We start from the raw sequence: 24669 nt of genomic DNA, 5'->3' as shown, positions 1-24669 counted from the left end.
CCAGATTCACAACAGCTGCAGGAGTTGTTGGAGCTTTCAGTGAGAACCTGCTGTTTGTAAACAGAGAAGGATGGGTGAGTGATGTGATGTGATGTTTGGAGGCTGTCTTGGGCAAAGTGATCACAAAAGGAGATTTTGCTTCTTGGAGAAGTAAGGACAGGGATCAGCAGCTCTGCCACCTTGGACTTTCAGAGGGCAGACTAGGGCCTGTTTAGGAAACTAGTTGAGAGAGTCCTTTAGGAGGTAGTCCTTAAGGGCAATGGAGTCCAGGAAGGCAGAAGGAAATCCCAGAGGTGCAGGAGCAGTGTCTCCCCAGGTGTTGAAAAATGAGGGCAAGGAGGTCAGCCTGGCTCAAGAGAGCTTTTGTTGGAACATGTGGAGAGAGATTTTATAACCTCTGGAAGAAGGGGCAGGCAAAACTCAGCAGGACTACAAGGATGCTGTGAGGTTATGCCGGAAGAAAATCAGAAAGGGCAAAGCCCAGCTAGAACTTGGTCTGACTACTGGTGAAAAAGACAATAAAAAATGTTTTTGCAAATACATCAGGAACAAACTGAAGGCCAGTGGGAATCTCCATCCTTTATTGCATGCAGGGGGAAACAGTGACAAAGGTTTAAAAAAAGGCTGAGTACTGAATGCCTTAATTTTAAGACACCAAGACACTACTAAATCATTTACCAACAATCCTGGCTGACTGGGGAGGTGACTACAAGTTGGCAACTGTAACACCTATCTACAAGATGGGTCAGAAGATGGATCTAGGAAACTACAGGTCAGCCTAACCTTGGTGCCAGGCAAGGTCATGGAGCAGTTCATCCTGAATGCCATCATGTGCAAAATAATCAGGGTTTGGGGCCTAAGCCAGCATGGTTTTGTGAAATGCAGGTCCTCCTTGACCTTGATGGACCTAAAGCATGACACCAACCTGATCTCTATGGCAGTGTGCCACACTTAGTGGATGAGAAAAGCCTGTGGATGTTGTCTGCTTGGACTTTACTAAAGCCTTTGACACTCTCCCACAGAATTCACGCAGAGAAACTGGCCACTCATGGCTTGGCTGGGTGCACAGTTCATGGCTTAAAAACTCTGAATGGCTGGGCCCTGAGAGTGGTGGTGAATGGAGTTACATCCAGCTGGTGGCTGCTCACAGGAGGTGTTTTGCAGGGCTCAGTATTGGAACCAGCACTGTTTAATACCTTCATTGATGATCAGGTGCACCCTCAGTTAAGTTCGTGCACAACACCAAGCTGGGTGGGAGTGCTGCTCTGCTGGAGGGCAGGAAGCCTCTGCAGAGGGATCTGGACAGGCCTGAGGCTGATGGTGTGAGGTTCAACAAGGCCCAGTGCCAGGTCCTGCCCTTGGGTCACAACAGCCACAGGCAGTGCCACAGGCTGGGGGAGAGTGGCTGGACATTTCCCAGGGGAAAGGGGCCTGGAGGTGCTGGTGACAGCAACTGAACGTGAGCCAGGGTGTGCCCAGGTGGCCAAGGCCAGTGGCATCCTGGCCTCGATCAGCAGTGGTGTGGCCAGCAGGACCAGGGCAGGGACTGTGCCCCTGTACTGGGCACTGGTGACGCCACACCTTGAGTGCTGTGTCCAGTTCTGGGTCTCTCAATTCAAGAAGGACATTGAGGTGCTCCGGCACGTTCAGAGAAGGGCACTAGGGAAGGGTCTGGAACACAAGGCCTGAGAGGAGCAGCTGAGGAGAAAAGGGGGCTCAGGGGAGACCTTACCACTCTCTACAACTGCCTGAAAGGAGGCTGTAGCCATGTGGGGGTTGGTCTCTTCTCCCAGCTAAGGACAGGACAAGAGGAAATGGCCTCAGATTACCACTGGACATTAGGAAAACCTTCTTCACTGAAATGGGGTCAGGTATTGGAATAGAGTGCCCAGAGAAGTGGTGGAGTCACCATCACTGGAAGTGTTCAAAAAACATATGGATACGTGGAGACATGGTTTAATGGTCAAGATGGTGGTGGTGCTGGGTCAATGCCTGGACTTACCGACCTTATCAGGTTTTTTCACCCTTAATGATGCTGTGATTCTGTTCTGTAACTCTGTCAGGAACAGCTGATACAAAGCTTAGCTCAGATGATTATCACAGTTTAAAATAAATTAAGTATTTCAGTAGAAGCAGTAATGTTTGTAGGACTTTGGCTAAAAAATTAAGCCAGCAAAAAAGACTCACTAGGCTAAAATAAAGCAAACACTGACAGAAAGAAATCACTGGAAATACCAAACAAATTGCAGAGGACTTTATACACTGGCATTTTAAGAGCTGATCATTGCTCTTGGACATAGAAAACATCTACACAACAACTTTTAAAGAACAGAGGTAGATTACACTGTTTGCTTTTCATAGCAAACAGTATCAAAACTTAATCTAATTTTTGATATATGTACAAAGGATTGAGAAGTTTACTCAACTTAGTATTTCTGACCTTTTCCTTTGTCAAAGATTTCAGTACTGTGAAATATTAATCAAATATGAAAGATGCAAGTAAATGTGAAAACGTTACAAACACTATCATGGGACATGGTGGGGGTTTTTATCTTTAATTTTGCAAAGAAGAGATGCAAGAAAGACAGTACACTTTCTAAGAAACATGCAGATGTTTTTACTTTAAAATACAAAGTTACCAGAAATACAGAATTAGGGCACTTTAGGTACAATAAAAATAGTAGAACTGGTGATCGCTCTGTCCTGGTACTTACTGTATCTAGGAACTATCAAAAATGTTTCCTAGGTCCATTTCTGGGTCCAACATGCTCAGTTTTTTTCTGCTTAAGCTGGAACCTTCAATGCCTGCCTTACTTCACTGTTATATTAATGATGCTGATATCCTCATAGGGTTTGTCGGTCTTGGGATTGACTTTGACATTTGAGATTCTCTGAACAACTTCCATTCCTTTAGTCACCCGTCCAAACACACTGTGCTTGTTGTCGAGCCATGGCTGTTTGAGAGCATAGAAGGAGAAAAAAACATATTAAAATAGAAAGCAGCATGTAGATTAGGTACTCTCTTTTTGTTTTGGTAAGTGTAGATGGATATATTTCACGTGTCCAGACTATGGAAGGTAACACCGTGTAAATATTAGCATGCAAGTAAATACTAGAATGCAGCTAACACATACTCATTTGCATTTGAACTTACCTTTTCAACTGCTTTCTTAAAGTACTACAGAGGTCACATTCTACCAGTGCAGTTGCATGGTATAGTTTATTTTAAAGTGTATTCTCAGTTCACAGAAATGTTATTTTCAGTCTTATTTCATGGTATTTTCACAGAGCAATTTTAAGCACCAGTACAGAATAATACCTAATTCAATATTCATACAGTATGCCCAATTTGAATACAGGCCCTGATACAACTTAATAAACCTCAGAACTATGGTAGATAGGTGTTTTTTCAGAAAAAGGACACATGGCTTTGAAGTGCTAGAAGAATTCAGTTTTTTTGAGTGTTACCTTTAAGGATTTGGTTTTTATCTCTTAGATTCACATACCAAAATTTCCATTGTTGGTTCTGAACTTACACAGATCAAATGAAATTTTCAAATCTGAACACTGGCTTTGTATAGCTACAATTAGGCAATACTAGGGAGACATGCTGGCACCATATCCAAACCCCAATTAATCTAAGCAATACCTAGGTTTCCATCAAGTTTAAACCACTACTATTAATATAAGATACTCTAGTAATACATAACTGCAAACATGCCTAGGAATTTTATACGACCCTCACTCCATTTAAAGGCAAAAGGCCTCTTGATCACAAGTGATAAAGAAGTATTTCTGTCTCTTAAGAGACAGGTTCAGTGAAGCCTACACAGTACACATTTTGTGCATCATTTATTTGCAAAATAAGTACTAATGTGTTCCTTTTTCCATGAGAAAAAAACTTGATTTTTTAATATCTAGGTAGCCTCTCAGGCCTTAAATTGAGCTTTTAGTATTACTTACGGTTGGCACTACTGTTATAAAAAATTGGGATCCATTGGTATTTGGCCCTGCATTAGCCATGCTGAGTGTGTATGGTCTGTCATGTCGTAAAGTTGAATGAAACTCATCTTCGAATTCTCCTCCCCAAATACTTTCACCTCCCATTCCTGTACCAGTTGGGTCACCAGTCTGAATCATGAAACCCTGCACAGAAATGATACATTATCACATTATTGCACAGAATAAATAACCAGAAGTATTATATGCCATTTTTTCAAACTTACTGCAAACCTTACAACAAAATGTGTTAAAATGTTGTGTGTAAGAAAGAAAACATTTAAGGCTTTTTTAAGTGTCTATCAAGTACTTGTGAAAAATCAAGTTTACTCACTACTCCTGCAAGTGAAGGACAGAAACCTGACTAACTCTACCTTTTGCAAATTCTTAGGCTCTATCACTTGATTCTGGTGCAACAGAAATAAGAAGCCTTTAAAGAAAGGCCTTCTGACATGAAGCAAAGTTTTAATTCAAGCAGAATAGCTGAACTGATCTTTCAATTTTCAGTTTTCTGCCACCTTATCAACTGCAGAACAACTACTACCACTTCAGTAAGTACTAAAGCTGCTTAGAGTTGTTCAGACGTTACAGGGAACTCTAAAGCCACTCCAACAATCCTGTGTGCAAAAGGGAAATGGAAGTGTTAACAGAGGACTGACCATCAGAGAACATTACCTAAATTAACACGAAATTAACATGTTGGAAGTTACCTTGATGATACGGTGAATTATGTGTCCATTGTAGTAACCATTCCTGCTGTGCACACAGAAGTTTTCCACTGTTTTGGGGCACCTAAAATCATGTAACAGAAAACACAGGCTATGATATTTGTCTGGTGAAAAGGCCATAAGGATTTCAGCTGGGACTTAGACCCTGTTGTGCTGTGCAGTGTTTCAGCACTGTAGGAAGGGATTTCACCAAATAAGGTAAAAACAAATCTCCACGTCCTTAAACCCAGAGCTGAAAGGAAAAAGCTTGAGCAGTACAAAGCTGTGTGATTAAACACAGAGGCAGCAGCAGTGTTGATTATACAGGGATGTTTTAGCTGTTGCTGAGCAGGGCTTACACACTTGTTGAGGCCTTTTCTGTACTTCATCCCACCCCAGCAGTGAGAAGGCTGGGGCTGTAGAAGGGCTTGAGAGGGGACCTGGCTGAGACAGCTGAACCCAGCTTACCACAGGGATGCTCCATTCCACATATGGCATCCTGTTCAGCACATAAAAGCTGAGGGAAAAAGCAGGGGACATGCACAGTAATGCTGATTTGCCTTCCCAAGTACCCACTACACGTGATAGAGCCCCATTTTCTTGGAGATAGTAGAACATCTGCCTGTCCGTGTTCCTTGTTTTGCTTTGTTTGGGTGCATGGCTTTTGCTTTCCCTCTTAAACTTTCTGAACCTCAACTCACAAATATTCTAACTCTTACTCTTCCAGTGCTCTCCCATTCCACCAAGGAGGATGTGAGTGAGTGGTTCTGGGGGGCTTAGTTGCTGGCTAGGGATAAACCATGGGAACCAGAAACCAAATCTGTCTCCCCAAGGCCTGGTTCAAGGCACGACTGACCCCAGCTTTCTCCCTGCATTACTTATTTTGTAGGTAAACTATATTTGCTCCATAAGCAGAAAGTTGTTCATTCTTCTGCCTCTACACTTCTTTTAGGATATACATGCAAAGGTATCAAGTGTTGCATGCAAGAAGTAAAAATGTAAAAATAAAATGTTTTATTACAATAGAACTTGCAGTCAGTAGGATCAGTTATCCTTGTCTGAAACTACTCATCAGCATTGTTTGGTGAAGAGATGGAATCTTATTGTTGATGAACAAAAAGGGCCAATCACCTTTGTGATTTGATTTTTTACTTCTGATAGTTATTACCAAAGTGAAATTTTTTTACAATGGCTCTTCTGCTATTATAAAAACAATTAGTAGCCAGAGAAGATCTACACTGACAGGTTCACACACACATTTCCCCAGTAAGGAGAAAATGGGCTAATTGAGTCCACAGCTCTTGAGTTACTCTACTCTAACTGTGAAAAGGAACATTAGCTTGGGTTTTAGTAACACTCTAAGCTACCTTGTGAAAAAGAGCACCAGTGGCATAACTAATGGAATAAACAAGATTATAGTCCCAGTTCTTGCTGAGCAGTACATAGTCATTCACAACCTTATTTCACAATAAAATGACCAAAGAATTCAAGGGCATACAGAGCCATATCCTACATGCTCTTCTTTAAAGTTTCAATCACATTAAAGAGATTTTAAGTTAAAGCCCAGCTGGGAGAAAAATACTACAACAAGAAAGGACAAACCTAACAATAACCAACCCTGGTAATACTGTATTTAATTTAAAATTGCATACAAAACATTGCAGTGAAGCACCTTGCAATACTGTGCGTGCAGATATGACACACTAGCATGACAATTAAAAAAAAAAGAAAAGAAATAATGTAGCTTGGCCTGTCACTCGCTGGCAAGAGCTGTACCATTACTGCAACTTGTACGTTATAATTATGAATTCCAGAAACTAGAGCCTGATGCCAGGAGACACTGGTGAAGACTGCAGTAAAAGTCTGGTAGCTCTACAGCGTAGAATTGAGGTTGCCTTACCTGTGCTTAGGACCAAACATGAATTTGTTTTTGGAGAAGCATGGAGTACATCTGCATGACTTAGGTTTCTATGTATAGCAATATATTATATATATATCTGGTGTTAAATGACAGAATATTTGCAATTTTTGCATCACAAAGAGATAATGACACACTGATTTCAGCAATTGTCATGCATAAAATTTTTCAAGTCTATGACTGGTTTTGGACATACACAACACTAGTATTATATGCTGGTATAGATGCTTTTAAAGGAGCTGCAATAACAAAGTGTAGTACACTGGCCACGTTTGGAAGTTGCAACTACTATTCTTCTGGCTTGCACAGATCTGCTGCCAAATCTACTGGAGCTGCCAACATTATCATTCTTTTTCAAGATTGATGCAAACAGCATTGCCTTAAAATACAGAGCTCATACAGAAGATTATCGTGACCTGTACAAGAACTAAAGTTAAGAAAGGAATAGCCTCCCTGAACCAATAACTAAATAAACCCAAATACAATTTCAAAAACTCCTGTACCCCAGACTGTTACTTAGTCCTATTTTTACCCTACTTTATTTGTGTTTGTCAAGAGTCACATTCCTACCTTGGTGTATTAAGAAACTGTCAGGAAATAAAGACAGTAGAAAAAGGGGAAGAAAATAATTATTTCTAGCATAAGGTAAGTCTTGGATACTGCAACCACAAGGGACAGAAGAAAGCAACACTGAAACAACAGAAAAAATAGCAAATACATACTCAACAGGAAAAAGCTTGATATGAATATCTCCCATGCTTGTGTGGATGATGGCACTGTCTGACACTCTTTTGGGACCTTCTGCCTGAGTGGCTGCCATGACCTCTTCTTTAGAAGGTTTCTCATTAAATACATCTCTGTCAGAATCTGCACTCTTCGTGTCTTCTGGTTCACGTTTAGTAAACTGAAGCACAAAAGAACAGAAGGTTAACTGCTTTTTTCTTTTTTCCTCTTAAAATATACACCTGACACATCAATGTCATTATTCAACCTGCTGAACACACAATTCAATTTGAAATGTACAAGGACAATTCATAGACAGTCTATCCTTGCATTTCCATGTTGTATTAACAGCATTTCCACAGTCACAAATTCCAGTAAAACTACACGCAAATCCAAGTAATTTTTTATTATCTGTTATCTTTAAATTCTCCCCTGTACAACAGGAGTTCGCACTCATTCAGCATCTTTTCTTTAAAAAGAGGAGGAGTATACCAGGTTATTCTGCTATACTCAGACAAAATTGGCAGGTTTTATGCCAAAAGACTTACTTGTACTACATAGTTAAAATAAATCCTCCTATTCCAATACTGCATTAATATAAAACTACAGAAACCCAGCAAATTTAAGGCATAACAGACAAGCCAATTTCTAACCTCTATGGCTATGACTTCTCAAATCAGTTACTAACCACTCTGATATGGCTTGTCTGTTTGGTTCCATCACACCTAAAAACCAAACTGTGAACAGGAAGATGACTCCTGTCGTTTTTTGTTGCCTATAATGTCCTTAGGGTTTTCAAGTCCTGATGCTGGTCTGAAATTTTTTTCTATTATATTTTTTATGCATACAGTTAATTATTGTTTCTTTATAAGATCTGGTTAGTTTTTTAAATGTTGTTACTTAATTTTTTTTTCAACTAGTACAAAAGGATATAATCTTCTTAGGGGAATAAAAATTTATGAAAAAATTACAACTGTTTCTTGGTAATGTATAGATAGTTCAAGATAAAAATTCTAGAATATACTTGCAATATAAAGGAACTCCTTTACATAAGCTGCATTTGCAACCGCTCAAGACAAAAAGTACTAGAAAGGCGCAAGGAGAGAAAGAAAAAAATGATGTAGAGAAAACATCAATACAAGAATGGAGCTATTTAAATAGAAATGGCACACACCATGTAAAACCTATTTTTTTTAAAAGCTGTGCAGATTACTGTTGGATCTGCCTGAACATTCTGGAGAACAGGATTTTCAGATGCCTTCATCTCTATAGTGATCGCAGCACGATGTTTCTTTGCTACTCCTTGGAACAAAGCCAGTTGCATCATTCTGATGTTCTCTTGTTTTCCCAAGATACGAATACACCTGAAGTACAAGATGTAAAGAGGTGTAACTGTGAGCTGCTCACAGAGAATGTCTCATTTCTGACTGTTAGACTTGGAGCAAAATTCCAAAATCCTCTCAAAATCATTACTTCAAATTACTTAGAATCATTATTTATGATGTTTCTCTATTCAAAATTGTTACCTTAATATACCAGTCAGCCTCTTTACATAATAAAACCCCAACTAAATGATCCACTTTTACTTAATGTTATCTCATCCAGTTAGCCAGAGGCTAATTAATTAATTACACATTTTTAATACATACATGCTTGCCATGTTTTCTCCTCATCTGACTAAGCTTTAATCTGCAATGACTCTTTACAAAGAATGGGAGTACCTTCTCTACAGTCTAATGTAAGGCTCTCAAATAACAACACAAAACGATTAGACACCTCCACAGGCATATCAAGCTTTAAATACGCTATAAATTTGACTGAATAAAGACTTTAAAACAGAAACTTATCTCAGTATGTGTCACTGGAACTTACCTGTTAGTTTCTACATTTATGACCTTAATGCCCAACATTGTTCCATAGAGAACGAAGTGTCCAGTTTCATCAAAAATTATATTAATTAGTCTTACTGCATCCACTTTCTCCAGCTCACGCTCAACTGCCATACGTCGGCCAAACTCCATATCAGGCAGTTGTTGTCTCATCTGTTGAAGTTCAGTAAACATCTAAAAAAAAAAAACCCCAGCCCTATTAACATATTTTAAACTTTTTATCCTGTAAAACACTGATTCACATGATTAGAAAATACCCAGTTCAAGTGAGATTACTCCACTCAACTGAAGGATTTAAATAAATACATGTAATACTCTCTTTATTTTAATGACACAATAGGCATGTTGTAAGACTATGCTTAGGCATATGAAAGTGGGTAGTTGTCCAACAAATTCCTTAAAAGATGACAGATTTAATTCATTAGTATTATGTTACTTGAAATGGGCATTTTTCATAATTGCTTTCAGGTAATCTAGCAGCATGAAAATACAGATGAAAATCAACAACTGTTTCACTATGCAGGTAACAAAGATCAGTAAGTAGTCATTTTGGGGCAAAGCAATCTAAGAGACAAGCAAGAGCACACAGAAGACCTTTTTTGCAAGAAAAATATAAGAAGGAAGCTTGCCTTTAGAAATAAATGATATCTTAGGTGAATGTGCTGGCAAACAAATTCAAGTAAGTAGAGAAAACATTTCAAAGGAAGACAAACAAGACAAAACTCACACTCAGAGATTCATCAAAGACTCTCATGAGCTTTCCTGTCAGAAAACGAAAAATTCTAACTTTTCTGTCAGACCCAAGAGTGGCCATTTTCTTGCCATCAGGCGAAAAACTTATACTGGATGGGTAAGCCTTGCATTTAGCAAATTCATATAGATCAGTATCTGTTTTGTACTCCCAGTTCACATTCTTGGGAAATTTATATTCATGAGGAGTACCAGTCCAGTACTCAATCATTCCAGACTTGTCAGAAGACACAACGACTTTGTAGACAGGGTTCAAGCGTATCTGAGTAAGCGGGGACATATGGAGTTTATCAAAAACATGAAGTGGCTGGTTATTTCCTCGTCCATCATATATGAATATTTTTCCTGTGCTTTTCTCAGATGTTGCAACAGAAGATATGGCATCTCCAGGGCAATATACCCATTCACATTGGCCAGGGTGGTAGCTGCAACAAAGAGTATAAAGAAAAAAAGAATTTAAAATAAGGAATGATTTTAATTAGGCAAGAGTCAAGTTATGCGGTAAACTTGAAATCAAACATCAGAAGTAAATTTTAAACTTTATTTACTAGTTTTGCTAATACATATCTTGCTAATATTCAGCATATTATAGACAAGCTTCTTTACCAAGCATTACCACTTAGTGGATAACTACCAATTTCTGTTGCTTCCATATTGTTTTATAAAGAGGCTGTGACAGTCAAAGTAGGAAGCAGGTAAAGAGGAGGAATAAGGCTGGAAATCCAGACAAAAAGCCCAAGTGGCATTAATAGTACTCAACTTATATGAGTCAATGCCACTTCTCTTCCATCTGTTAATTGAGTAATGACTCAGTAGAAATGAAGACAACTGCACCTCTGCCATACACTTATGGGAAAGTTCAACTAGATCTTGTCAGAAAAAAACCCACAAAACAACAAAAACCCCAAGAAGTGATATAAAGAAAATTAAGACAATCCCCCTATACTCAATAAGGGTTGTGAATGCATTTAATAAAGAACTAATTTGCTACTTGCAAAAGTGTACTCTACAAACAAAACAAGCCAGAGATACAGTCAATAATGTAAGTTATGTCTGTTTTAAAGTCTGTAAGCAAAGATTCTGAAAAACAGAACTCAAATGAAACAGGAAACATCAAGAAAATTATACAGTCTCCATAGGAAACTCAGGTTTAGTTCCTTTCACAAATCAAACTAACAGATGCTGAAGGACTGATGATATTCTGACATTATGACAGACACTAATAATTTGGATTTTCAGTGTCTGTCAGTAAAGAGAAACAAACACTTAGCCTCTGGTTCATTAGAAAGAACACGATCAAATAAATAAATATGAAATCTCTGCAGGAATAGCCAAACTTCTCCAGATCACTGGTGGAACCATAAAGCATGGGGATTTGAAAAGAGACACACTGTACAGATTAGTTAGAACTGGAAAGCTCTGCAGATCAGGGCTGGTTTTTTGAGTATTATTTTATTTTTTCTATGATTTTACCAATTACGTAGTAACAGTACAGGGCTGCTAAGTCAAAAATAACAGCAAAACCGAAAGATTAAGCCTAAATGGAATTTTTCCAGAACAGACAGCCAAGAGGGAAAAAATTCCTATAGGTGAAGTACATTATCTGGAGGATGATACTAAAACTACAACTAGCAAAGCAGATGGCATAAGCTTTTATTAGATGTTCCTATGTAATAGCTATTTTCCCTAACTTTATACTTCTATTCAGCTTCAAAATTAACCAGTACACAGTAGGCTATGAAGAAGATGTTTTCCAATTCTAAAAGGCTTATGGAGAAATCAGTATTTCCACTGTTCATGATGCAGCATTCATTGATCCTCCAGCCTTTCAAATCCACTCTTTTAACAGTGTGGGGATTGTTCTTCCCTGGAATTGTTACAATTCCAGTAACATCCATTCCTATTTCTCCCAGATCCTTTAGCTACATACTGAGTAAGGACCGAAATGCTACAAGATGGAAGAAAACAACAACATTGCTTCTAGCAGAAGGAAATTGTGTTCCTATGAAAACAAGTAAGACAATACAACAGGCCAAATCCCTTCTCTAATGGAACTATGAGTGGACTGTAATTTTTAAATTCAGTACCAAACAACAGAAAGAAATTATGCCTAAATATTTGAAGAAACACCACATCTTTCTGCATAATATTTAACAGCAGGGAAGCGCCTTTCCTACTCATCTCTTCTACTGCTGCAGTCGTAATTTTTCCTATAAGTCAGGTGGTCTCTAGCCATTGAAATAATTTCAGACATTGCAATTTACTCAGCTTCATCTGACTGGGGCATGGGGGAAGGGGAATAACTCAAGAACCTCATGTTATTGACTTACCTCTTAGCAAAACAACCCCCACTTAAAATCTCAAACGAACACTTCCAAGAAGCAAGTAACTTACCCAAGTTTCAGCATGTTGATCATGTCAAAGTTGACTACATCAAATACCTTCATTGCTTTGTCATCTCCAACTGAACAGAATAATGCCCCCTCTGAACTAACAGCAATACTCTCAATAACACCTGTGAATTAAGTTGAGATACTATTAAGAAATGGGAAAGGACATCCTTAATTTCAGTATTACACAGGGAAAACCTACAGAGGTTTAAACCTGTTTCCCAACTGTTTTGTCACCTTTTTCAGTTAAAACTCTACCTGACTTCAATAAAAAATTATTTAAAAAAAAAAAAGTTCACAAAACAATACTTTATACCCTATCAGTATTTAGACTCAGGTATGTGATAATGAACAATTTAACATAAACATAAGTAAAAGATTACAGTGGCAATTAGTTCCGTTTAAAATGTTGATTTTAGAAAACTGAGAACACTATGATGGGGTAAACACCATGTGCTCCTCAGCTTGCATCTCTCAACAGGGTAAAAGCAGCAGAACTCTGTAGACTATTATACCCATGATACTCAAAATTACTCTGCAATTGAGCCTTCCATAAATTTCTCACAATGCTGATTTTCACATGGTAGATTTTGTTCTCACATTTTGCTTCTGTATATAATAAGAACCTGATAGCTAAGATCAACAACTTACTTTAGTATGTCTTGTAACTCTAAAAGAAATATACTTTTCCTACCTATTATTAAATATTTTCCTTACTGTAACATTGTGGCATATCAAACTGGACTTTTTTCCTTCAGGCATATCATAATATCTAATACCATTGAGAACCTCATTTTCTGTCCAGCCTATTTAATCCTTAGTAGTGTTGAAGAGCTTTGTGTACTTATTAGTTCAGAAAATTGGGTTAAAAAAAAAGTTTTTCCTAATTGCAATTCAGCTGATAATTACAACAATAATGCAGAATTTACTCTACAGTTACAATAACTCTAGATAAAAATAATCACTTTTTTTCCATACTGCCAGGGGGAAAAAAAAAAGTAAGGCATTGAGGTACCCTTATTTAAAGCAACATATTTTTAAACTTCTCCAGATTTTATGAACCATGTTATGCACTTTGTTCACTTATGTCCCAGATATTCTCCCCACAGGCAGGGCATAAGAGTGTAGTGGATCCACGCAAGCAGAGTCCCACACGCTTCATTCTCATCCTATCCCTGCTGGAGCTTAGGTGCAAAATACAACAGGACAGACGAATAAATGTGTCATAGGTTAGCAAGCATAGTCCCGGAAGGGATGTCCTTGCTAAGGGGTGCTTACAGTTTCCTCTGGGACCTGACAGAACCTATCAGCTGGCCAGTTTGAATATGGACAATTCTTTAAGCCACTTAAAGTTGTGACCGCCTCTGTGATACACACTTAAGAATAGACAAACTCCCCCCCCAAGCTCTCTCTCGTTTCTGGTGCTGGGACAGCTGGCTACGGGCATGGCCAGGCCCTGCTTGGGACACACCGGGCCGGGCCACGGCCATCCTGGAGTCGATGGACCTGTTCCACCCGTGGAACTCCCCCCCCCCACAGCCTTGCCGTGGGCAGCTGGAGCGGCTTGGCTCCCCCCCCTCTCCACTGCAATAAGAAAAATTCCACATTCCAGCTGCAAAGCTGCAAGGCCGAGGTGAAATTAACCCTTTTATTGCTGTGAAGAGCTGAAAACCTGAGGGAAGAGAGAGAGGAGATGCTTAAAGCTGAAAGCCTGTTGTGAAGCTATGATATATCAGAGTATCCCGTTGTAATTTCATGAAGATATGGGGGGTGCAGTGTTTGTGAGCAAAAGCACCTGCGCTGAGATAGGCAGATGCTGATGCAGCTGGAATTTCATGAGAAGCTTGGACAGGGAGAGATGAACCAGATGAGGACTTTTGCTCCAAATGGGAAAGGAGAAGACCTCAGTTCCTAGAGATGCTCCCAGAGATAGGCCTAACAATGAAGATGAGGAAGACCCTTTGCTCCCAGGGAAGGAGAAGGGCCTCTGTTTTTTGTTTCTGAACGGCTCAACCTTAAAATGGTACCCCAAAAAACTTCAAGAGTGGACCCTTGAAAGCAGTTGTGGGAAAAGCTGCAAGTTGTGGGATGGGACTCACATGTGAGCACAGAGACCTCTTCCTAAATGGACTGAACAATATTTGGAAGTGGGTGGCTGTCTCGGTGTGATACTGTTTTCATAGCATGAGCAAGAAGAGACTTCTCTTTCTAAATGGACTGAACAAGGTTATTATGGAAGTGGTAAACAGACTGAACATCTTAAGGGTTGTCTTTACATTGTCACTGGGAGAAGGGAGGAAGGTGGGGGGAGGAGGAGAGTTCTGAAGGTGGTATAATTTTTTTTTTTCCCCTCTTTTAGGTCTGTTAATAAACTCCTTTATATTCTTTCAAGTTTGGCGCCTGCTTTGCATTTCTCCTAATTCTTATCTCACAGAAGGTAGACAGTAATGAGTATTTTAGACCAAACCACTACAAAATGGAAGATAGGTAAACATCATTTAATCTTTGACTGCACTAAAGGAATCCCAAAATCTCTCTATTTGCACTCTCTTCAAACAACAAAGAGCAAGGGGGAGGAAAAAGGGAGGTCTTTTAGAGAAGAAAGAGCAACTTCTCACCCAGGTGACTTCGGAAGTGTTTAACAAACTCAATCCCTTCTTCTATTTTCTTCCAGAATTTTACATGTCCATCGTGACTGGCTGTTATGATAAAATCTGTCCTAAAATTATAACAGAAAAATAAAAACAAGTAAACAGATACATACATTATGCGCTTTCCCACTGGGCAGTAATTTGCACTATGATTAAGACTGTGCAGAAAATGAAATCTCAAGAAATTACTGTCACAGTTTGTCTGAATAGGTACTATAACTCCTGGAAAAAAACAGGTATTTTAGTGCATTTGGATTAATTTATGAAAAATCACCACCTAAACTGAAGAAACATATAACACTATCCTTTTTGAATATGCATATATAACTCCTATTTTAATTGTGTGTGTGTGTGATCTCAGCAGTTCTGGTGAATGGTACTTTTTCAGAGGCAATCAGTCAATCTTATTCTTAAAATGCACATTTTAACAAGGATTTTAAGACCCTCCTTTAGTCTATACAAACAATTTTTATCTTGCTTCTAGGTAAGCCACATAGCTTTTAAAAAAAAAAACCCACCACCCTTACAATACCACCTCAGGACATTGTAACTTTCCATTATAAAATATCTACAATGAAAACTTTTTAGCATATACAAAAATACATCCCTGACGAAGAAATACAATGGAAAACAAAAATACTTACTTAGTACATGCTACGTGTGTAATAACATCTCTGTGCATGTAACTGCGTTCATACATGGAAGCTGATGGTAGATTTTCAAGATAAACGTGTTCAAATTCAAGAACTATACAGAATAAAAAGAAAAATCTGATTTTTTTTCCACAAAGTTACATCTAGTTTCTGTTCTCTTTTACTTATCCTTGTATTTCTTACTCATATTTTAGTCAAAAATATGCAGGATTTTGTGCAAACGTAATTAAAGGGCTTTTAACTCTAGCTTTGCACTGAGACTTACACATTTTCCGTGGACTAAAGCCACTCAAATGCTGCTTTAACTCATATAGTTCTCTCCTTTTAAAGCAACTGTCACCTTAATTGTCTTAATGGTAAAAAATACAAAAACCAAAGTCAACAGTTTTTAAGTTACTGCCAGAAAACAGAAGACCACCTGAACCTGATTTCATTCTAAATGCAAAGGTTAGAAGTTTTTACAAGATTTGTGGTCCCACACAAGTCTTGTAGTCTAAATTCTTACTGCTGGTACCCACCTACTTAATTGTTTAACTGGCTGACCTAAAATAATCTGATTTCGAGCTTTGTGTCTCATTTTTAGATCCTACTCATTAACAGCTGTGCAATGGCATTTTTTACTGAACCTGCAGGTTTACATCTACTGAACGTTGTCAAAGTCATATTTACTTTACAGTGATACCCAGACAGCTGGGAGTTGCTGCACACAGCAATACCACATGCCAAAATACAGCCTAGAGGCTTCTACTGCTCGTCCAGCTTAGGGCAGTGATCTGAAAGATGGATTAATTCCACAGCCGTAAACAGCACAGTTTCAGCCTGCACAGCAGGGCTCTTAGCCTGAAAGTGTCCTCCAGAGGAAGCAAAAGCCTCAGAATCATAGAATGTTAAGGGGCTAGAATAAGCCTTAAATACCATCTAGTCCCAAGCCGCCTCCTACTAGATCAAGTTGCTCAAAGCCTTATTCGACGTGGCTTTGAACACTGCCAGGCTTGGGGCACCCAAAATATCGCTGGGCAACCCGCACCAGTACCTCACCACTCTACCAGTAAAGTATTTTTTCCCTATAGCTAACGTCAATTTCCCCTCTCTGTCAGCACCCATTACTCCTTGTGCTGTCACTACAGTGCCTGCCGAAGAGTCCCTCTCTGGCTTCCTTGTAAGCTCCTATAGACACTGGAAGGTTGCTATGAGGTCTCCGTGTAACCTTCTCTTCTCCAGGCTGAACTGCCACAACTTTCTCAGCACTTGAGACCCTCGCCCTGTAATTCCACACCCGAGGGGATCCCCCACAGCGCGGTCATTTTACATGCGAAACACCGATTCAGGATACGGTCTGCTCTCACCCCGTGGCCGCTCCCGCCCGGCGGGGCCTGGAGGCGATCTCACCGCCCCAGACCCCATTCGGGGCAGCGCTCCGCTCCTCCCCTTACCTCTCCTCTTCTTCGCCTGCGCGGCCTCCCCCGGGAGCGGCCCAACCCAGCGCTCCTCCTCATCCTCCTCGTCCGCTGCCGCCGGGTCCCCACCGCCCGCCACCACCTCCTGCTGCTTTCGCTTGCGCTCGGGCTCGGTGGACGCCATGATGCCTACGTCACAGCCCCGCGCCCCGCCGGGCGCTCTGCGAGTGACGTAGGCGCCGCGGAGCAGACGGCGGGAAACGGCCATGGTAGTAACGGGCGGGAATGGGTGGCGGGAGAACCCTGGGTGGATCCCGGCGCTCGGGGGGATCCTGGCGTTTCGGTACCCCGGGGCTGGGGGAGGCTCTCGGCCGCTGGGGCCGCGGAGCTCCTTTGTAGGGAGGGCTCTGGCTTCTCGGCTGGGAAGGGGCGATGTTCATCCCTCGCCTGTGAGCGGGGTTTCCCGCCTCACGTCCTCCCGCCGCTGTTGTGTTGCAGGGGTTCGTGTCGGGGGCGCGGGAGCTCTCTGTCTCACCGCTTTCGCGATGTTATTTGTACCCTATGTTTGGCTTCCCACGGTGCCTTCGTGTCTCTTTCACAGACCCACTGTCACTCTCCTCTCCCCTCCCGTCTCGTCTTCCCGCAATTGGTCGTTTTATGCTTGGTCGCATGACGCGTTTCGGTTTCTTAATGTTTAAAAGTATATGAGGGGACCGTGCCAAGAGAATGGATTCAGGCTCTTTTCGGTGTTTCTGAGCAATAGGACGAGAAGCAATGGGTAGAAACTGATGCACAAGAAGTTCCACCTGAACCTGAGGAAGAACTTCTTTAATGTGTGACTGAGCACTGGAACAGGTTGACCAAAGAAGGTGTGGAGTCTCCCTCACTGGAGATACTCAAGCACCATCTGTACGCAATCCTGTGCCCTGTCCTGTGGGATGACCTTGCTTGAGCAGGGAGGTTGGACAAAATGACCCTCTGTGGTCCCTTCCAACCTGACTGATTCTGTGATTTTTTCATAAAGCCTTGGCTAGTGTAGAGCCTGCACTTGGGACTGCGTGTATTTTTTACCTAATTATGTAGTCCTAAAATAAGGTAAAAAGGAATAACATGCTGAAACTGGAAGATATTAGTATTAATGCTAAGACAGCCTTCAGTTTTCATGTATGGCATGAAAATAGAGATGTAGTTTAACCATACTGAAATAGGGAAAACTGCAAGCTACAAGAAAATAACATCTGAAAGTGACACTTGAGTGTGTATACTCTGTAAGGTAGTTAAGAGCACAGCATTAAGGACTACAAACTGTTAGTTTGGCTTGTGAGAGCCCTGCCATGTCTCACAATATGTACATTTCAAAATGTGTGAAATCCATCTGGAAATTTAAAGTCAGCAACAATAGTTGTTGTAATCAGTTTTGTGTTATGGCATTTTTTCTGGCTTTCTCTTCAGAGTTTTATTTCATATAATGCTTTCATGGTGGTGAACTGTATTATTGCAGGGGACACAGGGGGAATAGTTTTTTATCCCACTCCAAGACCCCTTTCAGATTTCCATAGCCTGGGGTTCTTTTTCTCCCCCTCCTTTTTTTCTTCTGCCTCCCCACTATCCCCCCAGTCCCTCTTTGTTTGCCTCCTTTTAACAGTTTTTTGTCTGAGGAAAAACTAAGAATGCTTGGTTTCTTTCTTAGTTTCTTCTGGGCAGTGTTTGCTGGAGGCATTTCAGAAGTCTTAATAAATTATGTGAGCTGTTTCTGTTTTATATTATGGAGACATTCCAAGACTCTTTAGAAGATAATGATTTTCCTTTGCAAAAACTATGCTCATTAATTCTTAAAAGATTATGGTAACCTACATTTTGTAGTGTTCCGTTTTTAATTATGGATGCAACTAATTTTCCAGGAAGACTTAGCAGAAGTATTGGCTACCTCTGAGTTCTCTTGTGTAATTCCAGCATTCATTGAGATATTCTGATTTTCTTTCCTCATCCACTTTACTATGAGGTCCTTGAACTTTGGAAGTACTAGTTGAATATTTTACTTCTTTTAAATTGGGTTTTTGACATAATTTTCTCTGATGCTGTGTTTTTGTTCTGAAAAAGAACAAAAGATTGAGTTAGTAATTTGTGCATCATTAAGAAGGTGGAGAGATGTAATTCTTCTTTAGATCTTTATCTATTTTTAATGTTTCAATTTAATCTCAATCTGTTTGGTGGGCTTAGTGATCCACTAAGGTACTTTTAAAGGCTTCCTGCATCTGGTACATCTAGCCTGTTTGTTGTTGTCCCTTGAAAAAAAAATTTTGGCCCTTCTTATTTTTCCCCTGTTAATTGCTGATGTCATTCAGGCATGACACTTTATCATGCCATAAATCAAGTCTCTCCTGATGGGGGAGAATTTGCTGAAAGTCCTTGCAAGGAGTTTAAAAGATAAAGCAAGATGTCTTCTATAGTTTCAGTGCTTCTAGATAGTTGTTTATTAAGTCTTATCAGAGGAACAGAGCCACTAGCGTGACCCAGGTACAGCACAGAAGAAGGAAAAGTAGGAGTGAGAGCGAGAGAGAGCAATTATCAAGATTTACACAGCCTTTTAAAGATATTTTAACCAATAGTTACTAAAAACGTACATTATTTTCACTTTCTTACCAATTATTCAGTAACATGGGCAGGAACTGCGGAATTTTCTATCCAATCAATCCAAACTACTTTTACTGCAGAATATGGAGTAGTAGAAGAAGGAGAAGAAGGTTTAGAGAACAACAACAATCCTCCATTTTGATATTTTTTACTCTTATCTATTTACTATAAAGAGAAGCCTAAAACCTCTAAATTTTTCACCCAGTGACAATCCTACATAGTAGTCTATCACCTAATTCACACCACTGTATTTTCTAGTTCTTGTCTGACTGTTGGTAATTTTTTCCAAGGTTTAAAGCTATATCAGTGGTGTCCAGGGGGGTAAGAACCCTTAAAAACAGACAGAGAAATATTCTTGGCACTCTGGGTTCCTACAAGGTATCTCTTAATTGAGATAACTAGGATTAAATTTCTGAATTTGTATGTGTTTGTTTCTGACCCAACAGTTTCTCAAAGTTTTTAATTTAACTTGGGTTGATTTTTCTTTTGGCTGTCCAGATGCCCTATCTTTCAGGTTCTTTTGTTTGTTTTTCTAGTAACTTTGAGGATGCTTAATATAAATATTCTGAATTCAAATGAAGGAGAAGTAGATTAGTACATTTACTGACAGAGCAGAAGCAACTGCTTAAAAAGTTTGCAGATATATGGAGGTAAAGTGTGTCTTTGTAGATGTGAGAATCTCTTACTGTTTCTATATTAAAGTTCTTGAAAAATAAAGAAAGCCATTGCAGATAATCAAAGTGGTTATGAAAATTTAGCACTTGTCATTCAGTTTTAAAAGTAAATTATTAGTGTCTTCTAATTTTACTTAGTTATATAGTTAGCTGATTTTGCTTAATGACTGGGTGCTTTCTAGAACTTCAGGGGAGTTAGCTAAAAGCTTTGGATTAATGGAGTTTATTCTGTTACATAGTTGATCTGAAGTGGCAGATACGATTTGGTAACTGATATCAGTTATTGTAGATCTACATGGTAACTGTTCGATTTGCTTGTTAATAGGCTGAATGCTTATCAGAAATCGCTGACGCAGGTGGTCCTGTAGATGCCAAGGAAGAACTCCTGGAGGAATGTGAGAGTATTTGGAAGCAGATGGAAGAGGTATGTAAATATAATTGATAGACCAGATTTATTATAAACCTTTTTCAGAATTATTTTATTCACCAGATGCTTGCCCCAATCCCTCCAAAGAAACCATTTCAATAAAACCAAACCAACAAACAAACCCCCCACCAATAAAAAACAAACCAACCAAAAAAAACCCCAAACAAACAAAAGAAAAACAACAAAAAAAAAAGAAAAAAGATCTTCAGAAAGGTCAAAGGTAGAAGTGCTGGCAGGGGTGAAGAATGCCTTGTAATGTCAATGTGCTGATGTTATGAGTTACTTAGCATTGGAGCATATGTTAAAATTTTGGAAAATTAATCAATTTACTTCTGTTGTGGTAGTACCAGCATGCTGAGACCCTTCTGTCTTTAGTCTCACAAAAGATGGGATTCCAGTTCACATGTACTTTGGCTCTTAAAAGAGAGAGAGAATAGGGAAGAGAGAGAGGCAGGGGAAGACAATGATGTTTGCGTAGGCTTATGTAAACTGACAGTTACCTTGTCACGGTTAATATTTCTCTCTTGATACATGGTGCAGTATGCTAACAATAACACTTTAGGGCTGGTTATTTTTATTTACAGGATTCCCAGAAAAAATGAACTTCTATCAGTTCTGTGGGAATACTGTTATTCCTTTAAGATTCTGCTGAGTTTGATGAAAAGTCATGTTCTAAATTATAATTTCAGGGTCTTAATCACTTCACTCAATTTTGTATGGTACTTGCATGCTATTTGCTTGAGTTCTGAGTTGTAGGTATTAAGTATTAAAAAGTATTAAAGTATTAAAATATCAGAAACTGAAGTAAAAGTACTTCCAAATTTAGAGTAGAACAAAGTACAGACAACTCACAGTGCAGTAATTTTACAGAATTTGATTCAAAAAGACTAACATGACTTTTTTTCTTGTTGAGTATTCGGGTAAGTTTGCATGTAACAAGTGGTGGGCAAGTCTGTGTCTAAGTTTCTGAACTTTTGTTTGGCACTGCTTCAGAGGACCTGAACTTTCTTTCAAATTTTCAAATTAGAAGGTAAATTTGAATGTTTACTATTTTGAATTTAATTGAAAATATTTGATATCTTGTATCTCATTCCCACCATGCCCAAAATAATACAGGAAGTGATGTGTTAGTTTTGTAAGTTGATAAAAACAGTAGGATTTTTATTACTTTGATTTTCCATTCTGGATGCATTGATGTTTCAGCAAAAGGTTTAAACTAATAGTCTTTTAATTAGCTCTTAGGTTATGTGGTTACATGTAATGTTCCAATGATTGTATGTCATCATGAGCAGTTTTTGTGGGAGAAATCCTGTATAGTGTTCTGGTATCCAAACGTTAACAGCAAGGTTTCCAAAGTACTGCTTAGTAGTTCTGCTGTTTAGTAGAATACATCCTACCTTGTCATGGGGCAGGTTAAATTGGTGACGGGAAAAAACGAGAGTTTAGCAAGTGTCTCCTGTTTATGCTTTGGATATTTGTGGTGGCCTGAAGTTCAGACTGTATATATAGCCCATTGCAGTCATGGGAGCTGATGTAGTGTACTCCCAAAAATAAGACTGCTTCTGAATTGTACAGTATACTGCCCTAAATTACTTAAAACTAAAAATGTGTACTATAATGTGATTGCTCTCCTTGGAGATCCAGAAGAGTAGCAGAGAGTGTGTTAACTTCTCAGTAGCTTCCCTGTTCAGCCTTGTCCATGACTCTTCCCAGTTTCTCATGTTCTTTCTTCATCTGTTCTGTGCCTTTCCCCATATGAACTTCTCCCTCATAACTTGCTTTTTTACTCAAATGATGCATTTTTCTTTAGCTGCTGCTTTTCTACTTCTTGGTTAATTAAGTTCTACTTTACTGTGCTGTGATTTCAAAATATTTCTTAATTTGCTCTTCTGGGTTAGGGTATAAGGGATGTGGTAGGATCTAAGTTAAAATTCTTTTATTCCTATATTTAAAAAGTTATGTTGAAATTTCTAAGACTTGTGCTTTTTCTTACAAAAGGGAAGAGTAAACAAACTTTTTTTGTGTTTTATTTGTTTTCTACAAAGTGTCAGAGCAAGCTAATGCTTCTAGGAACAGACACACCGCTACAATCAGATGCCAAGGTAAGACAGTGGGGTTTTTTTAAATACTTAATTTTCTGTTAAGACCATAGAATCACAGAATGGCATGAGTTAGAAAGGACCTTAAACATCAGCTAGTTTTAACCCTTCTGGCATAGGCAGGGACACCTTCCACTAGATCAGGTTGCTCAAAGCCCCATCCAACCTGGCTTTGAACCCTTCTAGGGGTGGGGCATCTGCAGCTTCTCTGGGCAATCTGTTCCAGTGTTTCTGTGCTTATACAATAAAGAGTTTCTTCCTAATATCTAAACCTGCCCTCTGTCAGTTTAAGGCCATTTTCCCTTGTCCTATCACTACATGTGCTTGTAAACAGTCCCTCTCCTTTCTTTTAGGCCCCATTCAGGTACTGGAAGGTGCTATAAGGTCTCCCTGGAGCCTTCTCCAAGCTGAACAACCTCAATTTTCCTCACCTGTCTTTATAGGAGAGGTGTTCCAGCCCTGCAGTCATTTTTGTGGTTCTCCTTCAGACTTATTTGAGGAAGTTCACATCCTTCTTATGTTGGGGACCCCAGAACTGGATGCAGCACTCCAGGTGGGGTCTTACTAGAGTAGAGGGGCAGAATCCCCTCCCTTGACCTGCTGGCCATGCTGCTTTTGATACAGAGATTATGATTGGCTTTCTGGGCTGCAAGTGCACGTGTCCAACTTCTCATCCACCAGGATCCTGAAGTCTTTCTTGTCAGGGCTGCTCTCAGCCTGTAATGATGCTAGGGATTGCCCTGACCAAGGTACAGAACCTTGTGCTTGGTCTTGTTGAACTTCATGAGTTTCATACTAGCCCAGCTCTCAAGCCTGTCCAGGTCCCTCTGGATGCCATCCCTTGCCTGCAGTGTGTCACTGCCCCACTCAGCCTGGTGCTGTCAGTGAACTTGCTGAGGGTGCCCTTGATCCCTCTGTCCATGTCCCTGACAAAGACGTTACACAGTGCCTGTCTCAGAAACAAGGCCTAAGGAACGGCAGCTCATCACTGATCTCCACCTGGATGCTGAACTGTTGACTGTACCTCTGAGTGTGACCATCCAGCCAATTCCTTACCCACTGAGTGGTCTGTCCATGAAATTTATGTCTCTCCAGTTTAGTGACAAGGATGTTCCAGACAGTGTCAAATGCTTTGCACAACTCCCAAATAGATGACATCAGTAGCTCTTCCCTTATCCACCAATGCTGTAATCCTGTTAGAGGAGGCCACCAAATTTGTCAGGCATGATTTGCCCTTCAAGTCCTGTTGCTTAACACCAATTGCCTCTTAATTTTCCATCTGCCTTAGTGTAATTTGAGGAGGATCTGCTCCGTGGTCTTGCTGGGCAGAGATGTGAGAATGACCACTCTGTAGTTCCTGTATCTTTCTTTATCTCTTTTTAATAATATGGTTGTATGTCTCCTTTTCCAGTCAGTGGGATCTTCACCAGACTGCCATGACTTTTCAAATATGATGGATAGTGGCTTTGCCACTTCACCTGCCAGTTCCCGCAGGTGCATCTGTGGTAGGTTTGATCCTATCTGCCCACCAGGTGCCCACCTTAGCTGTTCACCACTTCCTTCCTCATCTGGACAGGGGAGAGGAAATATAACTGAAGCCACATGGATCGAGATAAGGACAGATTTTCTCTTAGTAACTTTGAAAAATGCGACTAATAAATGACTAACATAGGCAGCAAAATGGGAGGGGAGGGAGTGTAACTTCAATACCTATTTGGACTATTTCCTAATCAGTGCATATATAATTTCTTCTTGTTA

At 39.8% G+C, this 24669-nt stretch overlaps 2 protein-coding genes across 3 annotated transcripts in view; one reads left to right on the top strand and one right to left on the bottom strand.

The window, feature by feature from the left end:
- Positions 1-2593: 2593 nt before the first annotated feature.
- PPWD1 (peptidylprolyl isomerase domain and WD repeat containing 1) lies at positions 2594-17310 on the bottom strand. The gene is made up of 11 exons (XM_069001710.1): positions 17114-17310; positions 15672-15774; positions 14995-15095; positions 12381-12501; positions 9964-10411; positions 9220-9410; positions 8522-8711; positions 7347-7528; positions 4710-4791; positions 3964-4146; positions 2594-2954 (listed from the first exon to the last, which is right to left on the bottom strand). Exons 1-11 carry the CDS (start codon positions 17259-17261, stop codon positions 2811-2813), a joined length of 1893 nt encoding a protein of 630 aa, XP_068857811.1. The 5' UTR covers positions 17262-17310; the 3' UTR covers positions 2594-2810.
- The window catches only part of CENPK (centromere protein K), a 23506-nt gene continuing 16109 nt past the window's right edge, over positions 17273-24669 (top strand). The window contains exons 1-3 of one of the 2 annotated variants that reach the window (XM_069001713.1): positions 17273-17346; positions 20711-20809; positions 22858-22914. In XM_069001713.1, the coding sequence (XP_068857814.1) occupies positions 17344-17346; positions 20711-20809; positions 22858-22914 (159 nt within the window). In that variant the 5' untranslated portion in view covers positions 17273-17343. Of the gene's footprint in view, positions 17347-20337; positions 20362-20710; positions 20810-22857; positions 22915-24669 lie in introns of those variants that run through there. The other variant, XM_069001712.1, reaches the window with a different exon arrangement.

This window comes from Aphelocoma coerulescens (genome assembly GCF_041296385.1).
Source record: "Aphelocoma coerulescens isolate FSJ_1873_10779 chromosome Z unlocalized genomic scaffold, UR_Acoe_1.0 ChrZ, whole genome shotgun sequence".
In the NCBI taxonomy this organism is placed as follows: Eukaryota; Metazoa; Chordata; class Aves; order Passeriformes; family Corvidae; genus Aphelocoma; species Aphelocoma coerulescens.
Note: the sequence above shows the minus strand (reverse complement) of the source record. Positions and strands in the feature narration are given on the sequence as shown.

Bases quoted from the DNA above. Each gene is read 5' to 3' on its own strand.
- PPWD1 (XM_069001710.1), bottom strand. From the start codon at position 17,261: ATGGCGTCCACCGAGCCCGAGCGCAAGCGAAAGCAGCAGGAGGTGGTG. The intron at 15,775-17,113 runs GTAAGGGGAGGA...TATTCTGTATAG, and splicing joins GCAGGCGAAGAAGAGGAGAG to TTCTTGAATTTGAACACGTT. The intron at 7,529-8,521 runs GTGTGTGCCATT...TTTGTGCTTCAG, and splicing joins AAAAAAATAGGTTTTACATG to TTTACTAAACGTGAACCAGA.